Consider the following 15,245-nt stretch of genomic DNA (forward strand, 5'->3'; position numbering starts at 1 on the left):
AAAAAAAACAAACAAACAAAAACAACAGTCAGAACCAACGGGAGCTGAGGAAACGCCATCATGACTCATTTTTCAAGGAGGAATAAGAAATAGACACCATTCAAAACAGCAAAAATAAAAGTAGTAATAAAATGAGTAAGATATTAAAAGCACAAAATAAATAAACAAGTAAGTAAATAAATAGGCAAACACTAGATAGAAAGTAAATAAATGGTTAAGAGTGTGAGATAAAACAATAAAATACTAAAGGAAACGAAACACAACCCTCATGATTTTATGGTTTTTGACCCAGTCTTTACTTGGTAATTATGTTTTTATTTTTTTCCTCGGCGTCGGTGACGTGGTCGCCTCAGACGCTTCGGTGAGGCAAAACTGAAAACACACACACTCGTCCTGCCAGGTTCACGGCTCACATCTGAAGGCATAAACGGACAAAACAGAGTCACCAGCTGGTTTTCCTTCTGATAAAATTAAATTGAAGGACCAAAAACAAAAAAAGTATCTTGTGTTTTTTCTGTCAAACCAGACCCTCCTTTCCATTGTCCCGTAGGTGGAACGAATCATTCCACACAATGACATTTGTAAAAAAAAAAAAAAAAAACCAATAATGATAATAATGGTAATACTCAAGCAATCAGCTGAAGAACAAAGTGTAGAGGCAGTAAAAAGCAGATGTCAATAAGATATACATATAAAAGATGGAGATAAAGCAGTGGACGACATAGACAGTAAATATGTAGAAACAAAGGAAGGCATAAAAATGTAAAACAAAGGATGACAAAAAACGTAAAAAACAATAAAATGTGTAAAGAACAAAATGAAAGGATGAAACAGAGGAAGTGCGTCACGGTTACACGTGATGGTGAATAATTAAGTTTTCAGTTGTGGTTTAAAAATGTCCTCAAACCCGTCATTTTGGTGCGTAGCTAAAAAAGGCTTTGCGGATGATTCTCTGATTTATGTGACAGTTTGTATCTTAAAAAAAACAGCAGTTTAGGATCTAAGAGGCCATGAAGGATTATAACACGACAAAGAATCAGTGATGTAGGCCGGTCCCGAACCACCAAGAGCCTGGAAACCAGTCAAGTCAACCCTCAGAGACACAGGGAGCTGTGCAGGTTCGCTGTCTGAGTTAAGTGTGACCAGCGAGCGCCCCGGCTCCGACCGCGAGCAGAGCTGCATGGCCTCAGTCTGGAAGGTGTTTTTTCTGAAACTCCCTCCTGGACTTGTAAGGCAGCAGAGGATGAAGGCGCCCAAACGCCACATGCAGGTTTATCTGCCAGGACGCCGTTTTGTTCCTGATCCCATCGGAGCTCTGCAGGCACAAACATTCATCAAGTCTTAAAAAGCAGCCGGAGGCCCGACGGAGCGTCTCAGCCGGCCCAACATCACAGTCGCACACAGGACAAACTAACAGGCCGAGTGGAAAGTGCAGCGGTCCACTTTGCTCTCATTACACTGTCAAATCACCAAAAGTCCATCGAAGAATAAAAGGTTTCTTTAGAGGCCCGTTTGACTGCTGACAGCCTCAAAGGGCAAAAACTAGAGATTATTTTTTTATTTTGCACATCGCTGCAGGACTGTGATCCAGCAGAGCAGCTCATCACAATACAGGCGAGCGCATGATAAAACAAAGATCCACAGCTGGAAGGAAATGTAATTACATTCCCTCTCGTTACTGTAACTGAGCAGCTTCTAGTGTACTTGTCCTTTAGTCCATTTCTGCTTGGCTTTTGTCCTTCACCCCATTTTAAATCAGAACACATGATCAGTGAGAGACTGTGGAACCTTTCACAATAAAAGCCCAGCCAGCAAAGATGAGGAGGAACCTGCTTTTACTTTTTGTTATTTTCAAATTTCACAATAAAAGCTGCACCATACTGCAGGACATTTTTACTGCACTACTTCTACTTCTACTGCAGTCACATACCAGCAGAGGAACAGTACTTCTACTTCTACTGCAGTCACATACCAGCAGAGGAACAGTACTTCTACTTCTACTGCAGTCACATACCAGCAGAGGAACAGTACTTCTACTTCTACTGCAGTCACATACCAGCAGAGGAACAGTACTTCTACTTCTACTGCAGTCAGATACCAACAGAGGAACAGTACTTCTACTGCAGTAGCAGTTTGTAGTTCTCTTTCTCCCGCTGCACAGTTCACGGTATAAAAATTGTTTTCTTCATCTGTCCTGCTGGATCAGTTGATGTTAGCGCCGTGACATCACTCAGTCTGAGGTCGGAGGTCAAACAGCTGCTTCACCATGGGATTAAATCCCATGTGTGACTGTAATTCTGCACATGCGTGTCTAAACGGGCGTCATGCGTTCATGGATCACAGGCGTTTTTTATTTGATTTGGCCAAATGTGTGTGAACAGGCTTGATGGACATGCAGTGAATGAAACCCTGAGAGAAGAAGAGCTACGTCTTCAAGTCGTCCCTGAGTCCTGGACTGTTTTCCATCTCGCCCACGCTGATGTTGTCCCACTTTCCTCTGACAGACTCCTCTGTTTCTTTTTCCCTGTTGAAGCTGAGTTTCTGTGGCAGGCAGATGATCTGCTCTGATGATCAGCTGGTGGGTCGAGGCTCCACTCCGACACCATATAAGTAAGAAGCAGCTGTGGTGTCCGCCTGCATCGTTTGGCTTCGTGACGCTCAAACTGCACCGCCCACCCGTCCTGCCGAGTCACGGCCCGATCGCCTGACGCAGTCTGGGACCGTCTGGGACGTCCCGGTCAGATAAATAAATAAAACCTATTTTATGAGGCAAAGGGATCTTGGAATCTTCTTTTTTGTGTATTTGTTTGTTTGTTTTTTTAAATGGAATTGAAATTGCAAAAAACTTAATTTAGTTTTTTTCAGGCTGCTGCTGTGAGAGCAGGTGCAGCTCATCAGACTCTCAGCCGTCCTCCCAAAATAATTCCAGGGAGAGTTCACTGACGTTCGCTGTTCCTTAGAATTTATTACAAAATAAACACAATATGAAACTGTGAAGCTGCGGTTGTCATGGTGTCCTGAATTTAATCCTCGGCGCTGCAGGTGGCATTCACCAGCAGCCCCGCCCCCCGGGTGGGCGACCCAAACCCTAACCCTAACACACAGATACGGAAAAATTATTAAATTACATAAATACAAAAACCCTTAAATGTGGCTCCTGCAGGACATTCTGTCTGAAGATTTCTCTCCATGTAGTCTGTTTACTCTGCATATTGTCTCCCCTGCAGCCCAGGACTCTCGGGCACACACACTCTGGACACACACACACACACACACACACACACACACACACACACACACACACACACACTTAATTTTCCTGTTAATTTGCCAATTTTGCACTCCAGCTCAAGATTCAAGATTCAAGCGTCACGTTATATCAGACACACACTCATTGCCAACGTATGCAAGTGGAAAGATAAACAGGTAAAATTGCATGTGATAAATTATAAATACTGCACATTAAAAACTTGTTGTGTCTGGTAACGGCTTCGGGGTACAAACTGTTCCTAAATCATGTGGTGTGTGTGTGCAGCGTCTCCTGGAGGCTAACAGCTCAAACTGGAATGAATCTGTCATGATGATGAATTTAATGACGTTTCTTGCTAATTTTCCGGTCATTTCTTGATCATTTGATAATCGTCTTTTCCCCTCCATGTTTATTAAAGAAATCATTTGGCGTTGCTCAGGTTTTAAAGGCTTAACACGTCATTCAGTCTCATCTTCGGTGTTCAAATCTTATTTTTCTTCAAACAAGGTCAATAATCTGCCAGCGGGATGAGATAATCCCACTTCTGTTCTCACATCAAATTCCTGAAACACCTGAAAGTTCATTCTCCTCTGCCAACTCCTCTTCCTCCTCCTGCTTCCCTCTTCATCCGTCATTTCTCCTCCCATCCCCCCATCTCTCTCTCTGTTCATTTGAATAATCACCTCCATCCCTCTGTTCTCCTGTTTCCTGACCTCCTCATCATCCTCTCCGCTGATAATTTACTTCCTAATTTCGCTCCTCCTCCACCTCTCACCTCCGCTCTTTCTTTCCCTTCTTCCTCTTTTTTCACTCTTCCCACCGAGGGATCTGCTCGTCTCCATTAATCCCCGGCTCAAATTAAAATTCAAATTGCACCCGGCAATATAAAGGTGGACCGAGTTATTTTTTTCCAGCTGCTCATAATCCCACAGTGAAAGCGATGTGTGTGTGAGAGGAGGAGAGTGATAAGGCGGCGGGTCACCGTGGATGTGAACGCCATTAAAAAGTTGCAGGAAAACAGGCGTGACGTCGAGTTATTAATAACAGATCCGCAGTTCAGTTCGCCCTCAGCTGTCCTCCGTAAAAAAAAAAAAAAAAAACACGAGGGACAGAATCCAGACTCAAACACACAGCACAAGACCTGAACCTGCTCTCAAGGCAGAATGAGAAATATTTTCCTACAAAACAAACTAACTAATGAAATATTTATATTTATATAAATAAAAATTCACTATATATTCTGTATTGTTCCCTCGTGCTTCCACACATTAACCACTATGTGGAGGTGTGGGAGAACACACATAAAACTAAAATAAATCCCATCTTCCTCTTACAGAAAAAAGCCATAAGAATTGTAAATCAGAAAGTTATGAACCAACAAACCCACTGTTCATTAACGTACACACTTTAAAACTACAAGATATTATTGATTTAAATACTTTAATTATAATGTACAAGGCTAACAATAATAATAATAACTTCCACACTGCATTCAGGAGCTATTCTTGTCAAGAAAGAGTCGTCATAATTTAAGGGGTGTATGTATGTTTAAAAACACCAGAATAAGAATCACCATCAAAAGCAAATGTGCATCAGTTAAAGGGAAATCTTTACAATAAGCCTCGGCTTCTGCCTGCACCTTTTCACACTCTGAAAAACAGCTGAGGGAGACGAGGAGGAGGACGAGCGGCGGGCTGTCGGCCTGTCTCCTGTCGGACGGGGACGGTCTGACGGGACGCAGGAGGAGGACAGCAGCAGGACGCTTCACATTTCAGACAGTCAGTACATTCCAGTGTTGAGATTCAAGGCCTCAGTCTGATTCAGAGGAATCAGACAAAAAGAAGACAAAAAAAAAAAAAATCAGTAAACAGTGTTTGTTTAACTCGGATTATTTTAAAAGTACACTGTGTCGTTTTGACTTTTGTATACTTTTTATCCATGTTTCCATATCCGGAGCACTTTTGTCACTGTTATGACTCTGTCTCTGCCGATGCTGTAAATGTTGTCTGTGTGTATGTAATCTACCCTCAGGTACGAATAAAGTTACCTTACTTTACCTTTTGACAAGATAGATAGATATTTTTTTAACACTGGCAGAGGTTCAGGTTCAGGTTCAGGTTCAGGTTCAGATTTATTGTCTCTCGAGGGGAAATTCAGCTTGCAGTAGAGGACAAGACATATATACAACACAACATGCAAAAGACCACAACAATAAAACAGTAAGACACAACCATAAATAAGAATTCAATGAATGAATAAGTAAAATGCATCTGTTTGTCAAGTAAAGTAAAATATCCTTGTTAACAATGAAATGTGGGCCGCACTGAAGTGCTGGTGCAGTCCAGTCAGTAAAGTGCTACTGTGCAAGTTAAGAGATACCATACATGCAATTCTTTGAGCTATTCGATCTTGTGTTTGGAAAAAATAAAAAAGAAACAAAAATATTCTCAAGTGCTTTAAATTAAACATCAGATCTTTCCCTGAATATTAAATATGGATGCAAACAAACCTGCTGGCAGTGTTAATGTAAACAACTTCTCAGCGTCCTGGACACCAGCATTTTTCAGGATATTTTTTTTATAAGCAATATATGTATAATATCTAATATATATGATATATATTGATTTAAAATGTACAGTCTGTTGCATTCTGCAGCAGCATTACAGTCCCACACACTGTAAATGCAGTTTGTTCCGGTGTTTGTAGACACTTAAAACTCTACACGGGAATATGAGACAGTAGCCTCTATATATTTTCACTTAAAGCATTTTCTTGTGTTTTCATCGCCTCGTCTTTTTTTTTTAACAATGATATCAGAGGGGCGGGGCAATGAACCCTGTCCATCCGTTCGTCCAATCATACGCTTGGATTTCCATCAAAAGCGGTGGGAAGTTTAGTCACGGGCCAAAGAAGACGTGCTGAAATTTTCACACCACTTTGCTGAAAGGGGGCATGGCAGTGGGCGTGGCCTATCACTAAACAATGGATCAGTGTAACAACACAAACCGCTTCAGCAGAGGCCACGCCCACTTCAGTCAAGGCCACGCCCGTGTCCATCGAGGCCACGCCCTTTTTTGGTTTTGCAGTTTTTTTTTCCAAAGGGGTGTTGTGGGGTGTCCTTTGACTCAGCGTGTAGCTGCGAACTGGTTGGCCGACACATGCCCCGCCCACATCTGGTTGTCTCTTCTTACAGAGTCTGGAGGTTTTGGCTCAACTGACTTTCACTCATTCATTCACTCATTCATTCATTCATTCATTCATTCATTCGTGTGTTTATCAGTTCATCTCAGACCAGGTGAAGTAAATGCAAACAGGTGATTAACCTCCAGCTGCCTCACACGGTGCTGCTCGAATGGGCGGGGCTTAACTACCAAACAAAGTGGATTTTCAGTAACAAGAGCGGGGTTCACTCATTGAACCATCAGTCAGCTTTAACAAATGATAACTGGCTCCCGACGATGTCGTTGTGATGTCACGGGGGCTCACATAATCCAGCGTGAGCCACAGGCCGCTCTTTAATCTGCAGATTAATGGAACAAAAACTTAATATGCTCTGAAATGAAACACAAAGAAAAAAAACTCAAAAAGAGAGTTTGTTTGGGTTTCAGCCGCTGCATGTGAGTCGGCCTCAACAGGAGAAAAAAAGTCCATCATCATCATCATCACCATCATCATCATCATTAGTGATATCTTCATGGTCCCAGCCGCCCACAGTGAGGAGAAAACAGGATTGAACAGGAATCAGCTGCTGATTCCTGATTAGTCTGCAGAAGCCGAGGTGATTTCCAGGTTAATTGAGCTGGGAAATGTGGTTTGTGTGTGTGTGTGTGTGTGTTCAGAGCTGCAGGATGTGTTGCTGGTAACTGGGGGACATGCAGTTTACAGCAACTCAAGAACGCTGTGGAGAAAGGAAGCAAATTTGCAGATCAACACACACACACACACACTCACACACACACACACACAAATCTTCAGCCTGGTTTCAGTGGAACGTTCTAGCGTCCCATGATGGTCTATATGTGTCTCACAGGATTTTCCAGCATGTCTCCAATCTAAAAAATAAAAGGTTTTTATTTTCAGTTTAAAAAGTTTTTCCTTTGATGTTTGAGAGGAAACTGCACGGCTCATCTTCATGTTGCTGTGGTTTCCTCGCAGCTTCCCCTGCTGCTCACGCTGTGTTGTGTGGTGCAGCAGGTATCCTGTTGGCCCTCACACATTACACAGATTTTGTCGGCTAAACCTCCTGCCTGTTTCTGATCTGTTGTCTGGTGTGAACGGGGCGTCAGTGATGTCATGCAGCTCGCAGGGACGCGAATGATATTTTACTGAACCCTGATTACAAGAACTCTTTGCTAAATCTACTGAAGGCCAAGTAACAAGCTGCTCGTTGAAATTAAAGTTAAATGATGGGATCTTTTCCATGCAGCTCAAAAAGGACCAAGAGCACAAAGTTCAAATAAAAATCTTTTAGAAGAAAATTTGGAAATTAGAAATGAGTGCACCGACAAAGTAAAGCCATATTCTCATTTCTGATAACTCATTGAGACAGTTTGTTCCTTTATGACGGACCAGAGTCTGATTCTGACAGACAGCCTGAAACATTTGTACTCTGTAGTAGATGGGATTCAAGCACAATACACAACATGTACTGAAGTAAACCCTAAAAGTACTAACTTAAAAAAAAAAAAAAAAAAAAACACTCAGAAAGTACAAATACACAAAAAAGCTGCTCAATCACTATAACAGGAGTGAATATAATTAGTTACAGCCCTGGGAGTGTGCATGACTTTGACTAAAAATATTGCTTCTTTGTCCAATATTTTAAATATTTTATATTTTATTAAAAAAAATTAAAAATATTTTAATTAGTATTTTTAATTTACCAATTTTCCTGATTTCTCTCCCTACTTTCTGTTTTTTTGTACTGTCTTAAAAAAAACTTAAAAATAAAAAAATGTATATATATGTATATATAGATATATATATATATACATATATATATATATATAATTTTTTTAGTTTTTGTTTTAGTTTGTTTTTTTAAATGTGAAGTTGATACATTTTGTAGATCTTACACTAAATATACAGAATCACAATAAAAAAAAGTCAAATAAATGGATTACATGCTTCATGTTCCCCTCTCTCTCTCTCTCCCTCCCTCCCTCCCTCTCTCTCTCTCTCTCTCCCTCTCTCTCTCTCTCTCTCTCTCTCTCTCTCTCTCTCTGCAGTTTCCTTGGCTGCTCACGGCCGATTCGCTCAGAAGCTGATGAATGATTTGTTCGCCAACTACACCAACGCCCTGCGGCCGGTGGAGGACACGGATCACATCATCAACGTCACGCTGCAGATCACTCTGTCCCAGATCATCGACATGGTAACCCGCCTCCCCTCCACGTCACCCCGTCACTCAGTCCTCAGCGTTCAGATCTGGGTTGGTTAGCGTGGGCTCTCACACACCAAATAAGATTAAAACTCAAAGTATCTTGTACTCTGAGTAATCCGAGCCAACAGGACCACATCATCTGCATAGAGACGCAGAGCCCTGCAGAACAGGACAGCCTCCACCCGCCTTCAGCGTCTCGGGGAAGACGCCTCCCCGGAGGTGTTGCTGCTATACTTCTCTGAAGGAAAAGCCCTGCACAGACGAGATTTCTCCTTGAGCGAGTTTAGTCTGTAATTTGAATTGTTTATTAACAAAGTAATTCTTTACTTGAGCAGGTTGCTCAAATGCCCAAATTCTTACTTTTACTTGAGTTTATTTTGTAGTAGTAATTGTACTACATCAAGTAAATCAAGTTGCTAAATTTGAATTCTGCTTCAAAAAAGGCAAAAAATAATCCTCGTGTTGCATCTTGTATTGCTGACATAGAATATGTAACAGATTATAGGGGAGACGTGTGTGAGATATTAGTGTGTATATGTGTGTATGCTCACACATGTCCTTGCTTATGTGTGTGTGTGTTTGCTGTCTTGACAGGACGAGCGGAACCAGATTCTGACCACCTACCTGTGGATCCGGCAGGTGTGGACGGACGCCTACCTCACCTGGAGGCCGGAGGACTACGACGGCCTCGGCACCATCCGAATCCCCAGCAGCTACGTGTGGCGTCCCGACATCGTCCTGTACAACAGGTCAGTGTGAGCGGCTGCCGGTGTGTGCGCCGCTCTGCCAGCCGCGATCCTCTCGGCGTGTTCATGAAGCTTCTGAAGACGCTCCGAGGACGTGCAGACAGGAGGGGCTGAGGCCTCCAGGGTTTCGTCTTTATGCAGATGATGTGGTCCTGTTGGCTTCATCCAGCTGTGACCTCCCAGCATGCATTGGTGTGGAGGTCAGGATGAGGATCAGCACCTCCAACGTTTCTCTGGCTGTAGAAAAGAAGAACCAGCAGACAATGAAGTTTGCAAAAGGTCACCCATTTGCCAGCGATGTGTGTGTGTGTGAGTGCAGTTAGATGTCAGGAAAGACACTCTAAAGTTGAAAAACCTTTAATCTCCAACTCACATTCCACTAAAACACACTAATGCAGATGTTTAAAAGCTAAATTGAAGTTCATTCAAAAACAGAAAAGACCACTTCACAACTTAATTGTTTTTAGAGGCTTTTATCCAAAGAACATCACAGAAGCACGACTGCAAACGCCATAATCCCCCAGCGGGCGTGGAGCTCCTGACCCCGCAGACAGAGCTGCACTTTTTCCTTAATTTGATGGTTGACAGCAGGGAGCAGCAGGAAAGCAGTTTTCCCTGTTAAAAGTAGGGATTACAAGCGCAAACAGTCCAGGTACTGAAGCGAGCCGGACCAAGTTAGACGAGCTCTCTGTTGTTTGAGCTTCAGGGAAAGCAGACGCAGCGGCGAGGTTTCACTCTGCAGCCGATATGGACTGATCGCTGCGACAGGCGGGAGCTTCTGATCAGCTGACAGAAATCACCTCTTGATTCTGGACGAGCATCATAAGATTAAACATACGAGCGATTACATTTTTGGGGAGAGAGGATTCCCTGGATTTTCTCTCTTCCTTCCTGTCTTCCTTTTCTTTTCTTTCTTTTTTTTTTAAATCATTTTTTACAACTTTGCGGTGATTTCATGGTATGTTTTTTTTAGTAATTTTAAATACAGTATAATACTAAAATAAATGTTTTTCTGGTAATGTTTAGCTAGCTATAATTTTCCCCTAGTTTTCATCCAATTTTGTATTTTTTTTTTTTTTTACTAATTTGTTTTACAAATAATTATTAGGTAATTTAATAATTCCATTGCTTACTAATTCGCTCATCACCTCAAACACAAGAAAGGATTGGACTCAACTTGAGCCTCAGCTTTAGCACATGAAGCATCTTCTTCTCTCTTTCTGTTGTACCTCCTCCTCCTCTTCCTCCTCCTCCTCTTCCTCCTCCTCCTCTTCCTCTCCTGCAGTGCAGACGATCAGTTCTCCAGCTCCATGGAGACCAACGTGGTGATCAAGAACAACGGCCAGGTGGTTTGGGACCAGCCGGCCATCACCAAGAGCTCGTGCTCCGTCGACGTGGCCTTCTTCCCGTTTGACGTGCAGGAGTGTCGCTTCACCTTCGGCTCCTGGACGCACAACGGGAACCAGATGGACCTCGTCAACGAGCTGGACAGCGCCGACCTCTCCGACTTCGTCCCCAACGTGGAGTGGGAGGTGCCTGTCTCTCCTGGTTTCTGAAGCGGTTTCGCTCTGTAGGGACATCAAGCCGAGTTTTGGTTTGTGTTTGGTGTGAAACGCTGGTGAGAGACCCCTGAGCAGGACGTCCCACCCAGCTCCGCCGGTCTGATGTTTGAATATGTCATCCAACAGCTGCACACCTATCTTGTCATGTCAAAACAGTTTTTGCTAATTTTTTGAAATTTAGTCTTTCCTTTTGTTTTTTTAACTACTGATCCAATAATTTGTTTCTAATTTTTTCCCATGTTTTTGAAAGAAACCAAGAGAACACTCTCATGTTTCAGGTGGTTAAATGATGCCTTTCAAAATATTTTTTGCTGTTACATTTTGTTGCACCAATTTCTAGCTACTCTTCTACTCTGATATTTTCTTTTTTCTTTTTTCTTTTTTTTTCTTTTTTTTTTTTTTTGCTAACTTGCCACAGTAATCATATTTTTCGCATGTTTTTGATAGAAATCCAGTGAATTGTCTCAGGCTTCAAAACGTTAAATTGTATCCATGTCATATTTGAACTGTGACGAATCGAGGTTGAACCAGAAAGAAGAAAATGTTAAAATGACCCCCCACACGTGTTGTAACAGCGTACAGTTAGTGTACACCTTGATGCAATTCACTCACCATTTTGCTAAAATTTCTAAATATCAGCTGAGCTGTACTACATTCTTTCAATGACAGTAAAAAAAAACCTGTTAATGAGTTACCCCAACTCAAATTTCTTCGATTAGTGTCGGAAAATTCGAAAATTCGATTAGTGTTGGAGGCAGGTGGCAGGTGTTTGTGACCTTGTTGGAAGGAAATTAAGCTGTGAAGCCAGACGAGGAGACTGAGGGCCGTGGTACTGACCCGGGACCCGGACCTGTTCTCCTTCCTCTGTGGCTCTGCAGGTTCTGGGGATGCCGGCCAAGAAGAACATCATCCTGTACGGCTGCTGCTCGGACCCGTACCCCGACATCACCTACACCCTGCACCTGAAGAGACGCGCCTCCTTCTACATCTTCAACCTGCTCATCCCCTGCATGATGATCTCCTTCCTCGCCCCGCTGGGCTTCTACCTGCCGGCCGACTCGGGCGAGAAGGTGTCGCTGGGCGTCACCGTGCTGCTCGCCCTCACCGTCTTCCAGCTGCTGGTGGCCGAGAGCATGCCGCCGTCCGAGAGCGTCCCGCTGATAGGTCACCTTCACCCTCTCACACTCACTCCTTCACCTTTCCTACAGCAGCGCTGCGTCGAGTGCAAGATTATTTTTTAAAGATTATTTTCACTGCCGGTTAACCCTTTGAACCCACCCTTTTTTCTGATGATGTTTTAATAGTTTTCTAGTATTTTTTCATTTTCAGTTTTTTTTCTGATTACTTTCTGTTTCCTTTTTTTTTTTTTTTTAAATTCTGATCAAATGCTTTTGAAAGGTGTCTGAAGGCAGTCTGTAAAAAGTCTGCAAAAGAAATAAAAATTACAAGACATTTATTTATGACTATTATCAATGAAGTAATGAAAAATTTCCAATTCTCCAAAGGATTTGCTCTTTTTCTTGATAAACAGTACGCTAGGTTAATATTTATATGAAGCAGTAAATATAAGAATAATCTACTCATGGCACATAAACATCTGAAGTGTAAGTCTGAGAGAGAGGCTCTGTGACGCTCACCGCTGACTGATGGAAACATCAGGATTATTATTTTAATAATCCATAATTAATCCAGTTTTCACTTTAGCTGACCTTTGCTCTCCTCCTCCAACAGGGAAGTACTACATCGCCACCATGACGATGATCACCGCCTCCACCGCGCTGACCATCTTCATCATGAACATCCACCACTGCGGCCCGGAGGCCCGTCCCGTCCCGCGCTGGGCCCGCCGCCTCATCCTGAACCACCTGGCCCGCATCTGCTTCGTCTACGAAGTCGGCGAGAACTGCCTGGGCGGGGCGTCGGCGGGGAAACGGGCTTCGCTGCAGGAGGAGCCCGAGGCTCCGCTCGCGGGCCACAACAACGCCAGAGGGATGAACTGGGACGTGAACGGGCAGGCGTGGGCGGGGCGGGGCGGCGAGGACGGGGCGGGGCCGGGGCCGGGTTTCGCCAAGCAGACGGACTGGAAGGAGGATCTGTTCGTGAGCATCGACCACTCGGAGGAGGAGGGAGCCGCCGGAGGACGAGGGGCGTCGAGGGGAGGGTACGCCCAGGAAAAGAAAGGTGTGGGAGGAGCCGAGGGAGGGGCGGGGCCAGGCGCAGAAGGAGGCGGAGCATCGGCAGAGAGGAGGAAGGAGATCCTGGTGAAGACGCAGTGTTTGTGCCAGCACCAAGGCCTCCGCAGGAACATCGAGTACATCGCCAGCTGCTACCAGGACCAGCGGCACACGGCCCGGCTCATCGGCGAGTGGAGGAAGGTCGCCAAGGTCATGGACCGCTTCTTCATGTGGCTCTTCTTCATCATGGTCTTCTTCATGAGCCTGCTCATCATGGGGAAGGCCATCTGAGGCGGCCGCAGGCTTCAAAGCCGCTGCAGTCCAAACGCCACGGGGACGACTGGAGTGAGAACCGTGCAGACTCAGCTGATAAACGCGTGGAATCGGCGCCTGTTTTTGAAAGTTGAGTCTACATGGTTTTCATCGTCAGCCCGACCTGCTACTGAATTACACGCTTCGTCCACAGTTTGATCACCTGAGTCTCACCGTCCCGCAGGTTGGAGGAGGAAGCTGCTCCAGAGGGAAATCAGTGAACCAACTACCTGCCGGCTGTTTTTTATTTTAATTTTTTTTATTTCTTTTTTAATTTTATGCACTATGGACTCACCCCAATGAGCTTTTGTTCAAGATTCAATTGAATTACATTTTGCATTTTTATTTAATATCCAAACTATGTCAGTAATGTCAGAAAAGTGTGAAATGTGCACATCTGTTGGTTTGTATCACCTGTTAGCTCAAGCCTCATTAGACAGATAAGACAGGTGAGATGAGATCAGGCCCGTCACATCATGTGCTCGCTCAATGCCTTGCTCATGGCCAGGTACAACAACAGGTGTGTCTGATCCCGTCTTTTTGTTTTGGACATGAAGAGGCTGCAGAGCGACTCCAGAGCGACGCTTTGGAATCGCTTCTGTCCGTTTACGACGCTCAGAAAGACCAAAGAGGCAGGTTTTTAAAGAGATTATTGATTATTGATTTGTGATCTGTAGCCAAAGCAGGACGTCTCTCTCCCAGAGACTACTGCACACACACACACACACACACACACACACATTAAAGATTTTATTTTTGTCACACCTTTTTTACAGTTACATGTATTTGTATTTGTATCTTTACATGCATTTTCTGTCAACTTGAAACGATGACTTGTAGTGTTTTTCATTGATCTGTCAGTGTTCAATCAGTTTTGCTCACCCATCACAACACACACACACTCACACACTCACACACTCACACACTCCCACTGCAGGACCTGCAACATATAAAAACACTTTCACTGGTTTGAGTTCCTCTGCTCTCTGCTCCACAAAAATCCATCAAAATGAAGTAAAACAAAGAAAAATAAAGACGCCTTCACACAGACCGCCTGCCGAGCTGCATTAATGATTTAAAAGAAATATGCTTGTTGTCATTATCTGCCTTTGCTTTGCATTTCTTGTGTTCAGTTCATCACAAACAGGAAAAACGCCGTCACATGACAACAAGACCGGGCGGGCCGGCCGTGCACCGCCACCAAATTCCACCAGATGGCGGCGCCGGCTGCGTCCCGGTGATAATCAGAATCACAGGCCAATCAGAATAACCCGGCCTGAGCAGAGGGAGCGTTCAGCCGGGTTGAGACGGCTGCTGTGAACCTAATCTGATCATGATAATCTGTTCAGCAGGAAAATCTCACAGATTTATATCCATGTAAACTCCTGACCTGCTGGTTTCTCTCTGGTTAGAATAAATCTGTTCTTTCTGCTCATGTTTGGAGGGAACATCAGGTGGCTGCCAATTAAAATTTCAACCAATAAAACCTTCACAAACCTTTAAACATCCCCTCTCATCCACCTGTCCCTTCAAAATAAAATGTCCCAAACTGAGATCCTGTTGGTTGGCACTTGTGAATGATCCTTCCCTGCACCGTGTCCCGCCCAAACGTCCTGTTTCAACAGGAAATGCATCAAATCAACACAGTAAGAGTCCCTTTCATGGGGTCTTTGAGGGATTGTTGAGCGGCTCCGTGGCTGAAAGGCTGGAAACCACGAGGCGTTCAAATCAGCTGCTCGAAAAGACGAACGAAGCTGGAATCCACCGAACCATCGAGCAAATCAAACAGCTGCTGGAGACGTTTGAAGGCTGCCTGTT

The 15,245-nt window shown here is 43.9% G+C and overlaps 1 protein-coding gene across 1 annotated transcript in view; it reads left to right on the top strand.

Moving 5' to 3' along the window:
* LOC115371483 (neuronal acetylcholine receptor subunit alpha-9-like) overlaps positions 1-14,442 on the top strand; it is a 23,497-nt gene extending 9,055 nt beyond the window's left edge. Inside the window, exons 2-6 of the mRNA XM_030068889.1 lie at positions 8,479-8,624; positions 9,228-9,382; positions 10,665-10,911; positions 11,820-12,105; positions 12,673-14,442. Coding sequence (XP_029924749.1) covers positions 8,479-8,624; positions 9,228-9,382; positions 10,665-10,911; positions 11,820-12,105; positions 12,673-13,406 — 1,568 coding nt within the window. The 3' untranslated portion in view covers positions 13,407-14,442. The remainder of the gene's footprint in view (positions 1-8,478; positions 8,625-9,227; positions 9,383-10,664; positions 10,912-11,819; positions 12,106-12,672) is intronic.
* The last annotated feature ends 803 nt before the right edge of the window (positions 14,443-15,245 follow it).

Source organism: Myripristis murdjan, chromosome 14 (assembly GCF_902150065.1).
Source record: "Myripristis murdjan chromosome 14, fMyrMur1.1, whole genome shotgun sequence".
In the NCBI taxonomy this organism is placed as follows: Eukaryota; Metazoa; Chordata; class Actinopteri; order Holocentriformes; family Holocentridae; genus Myripristis; species Myripristis murdjan.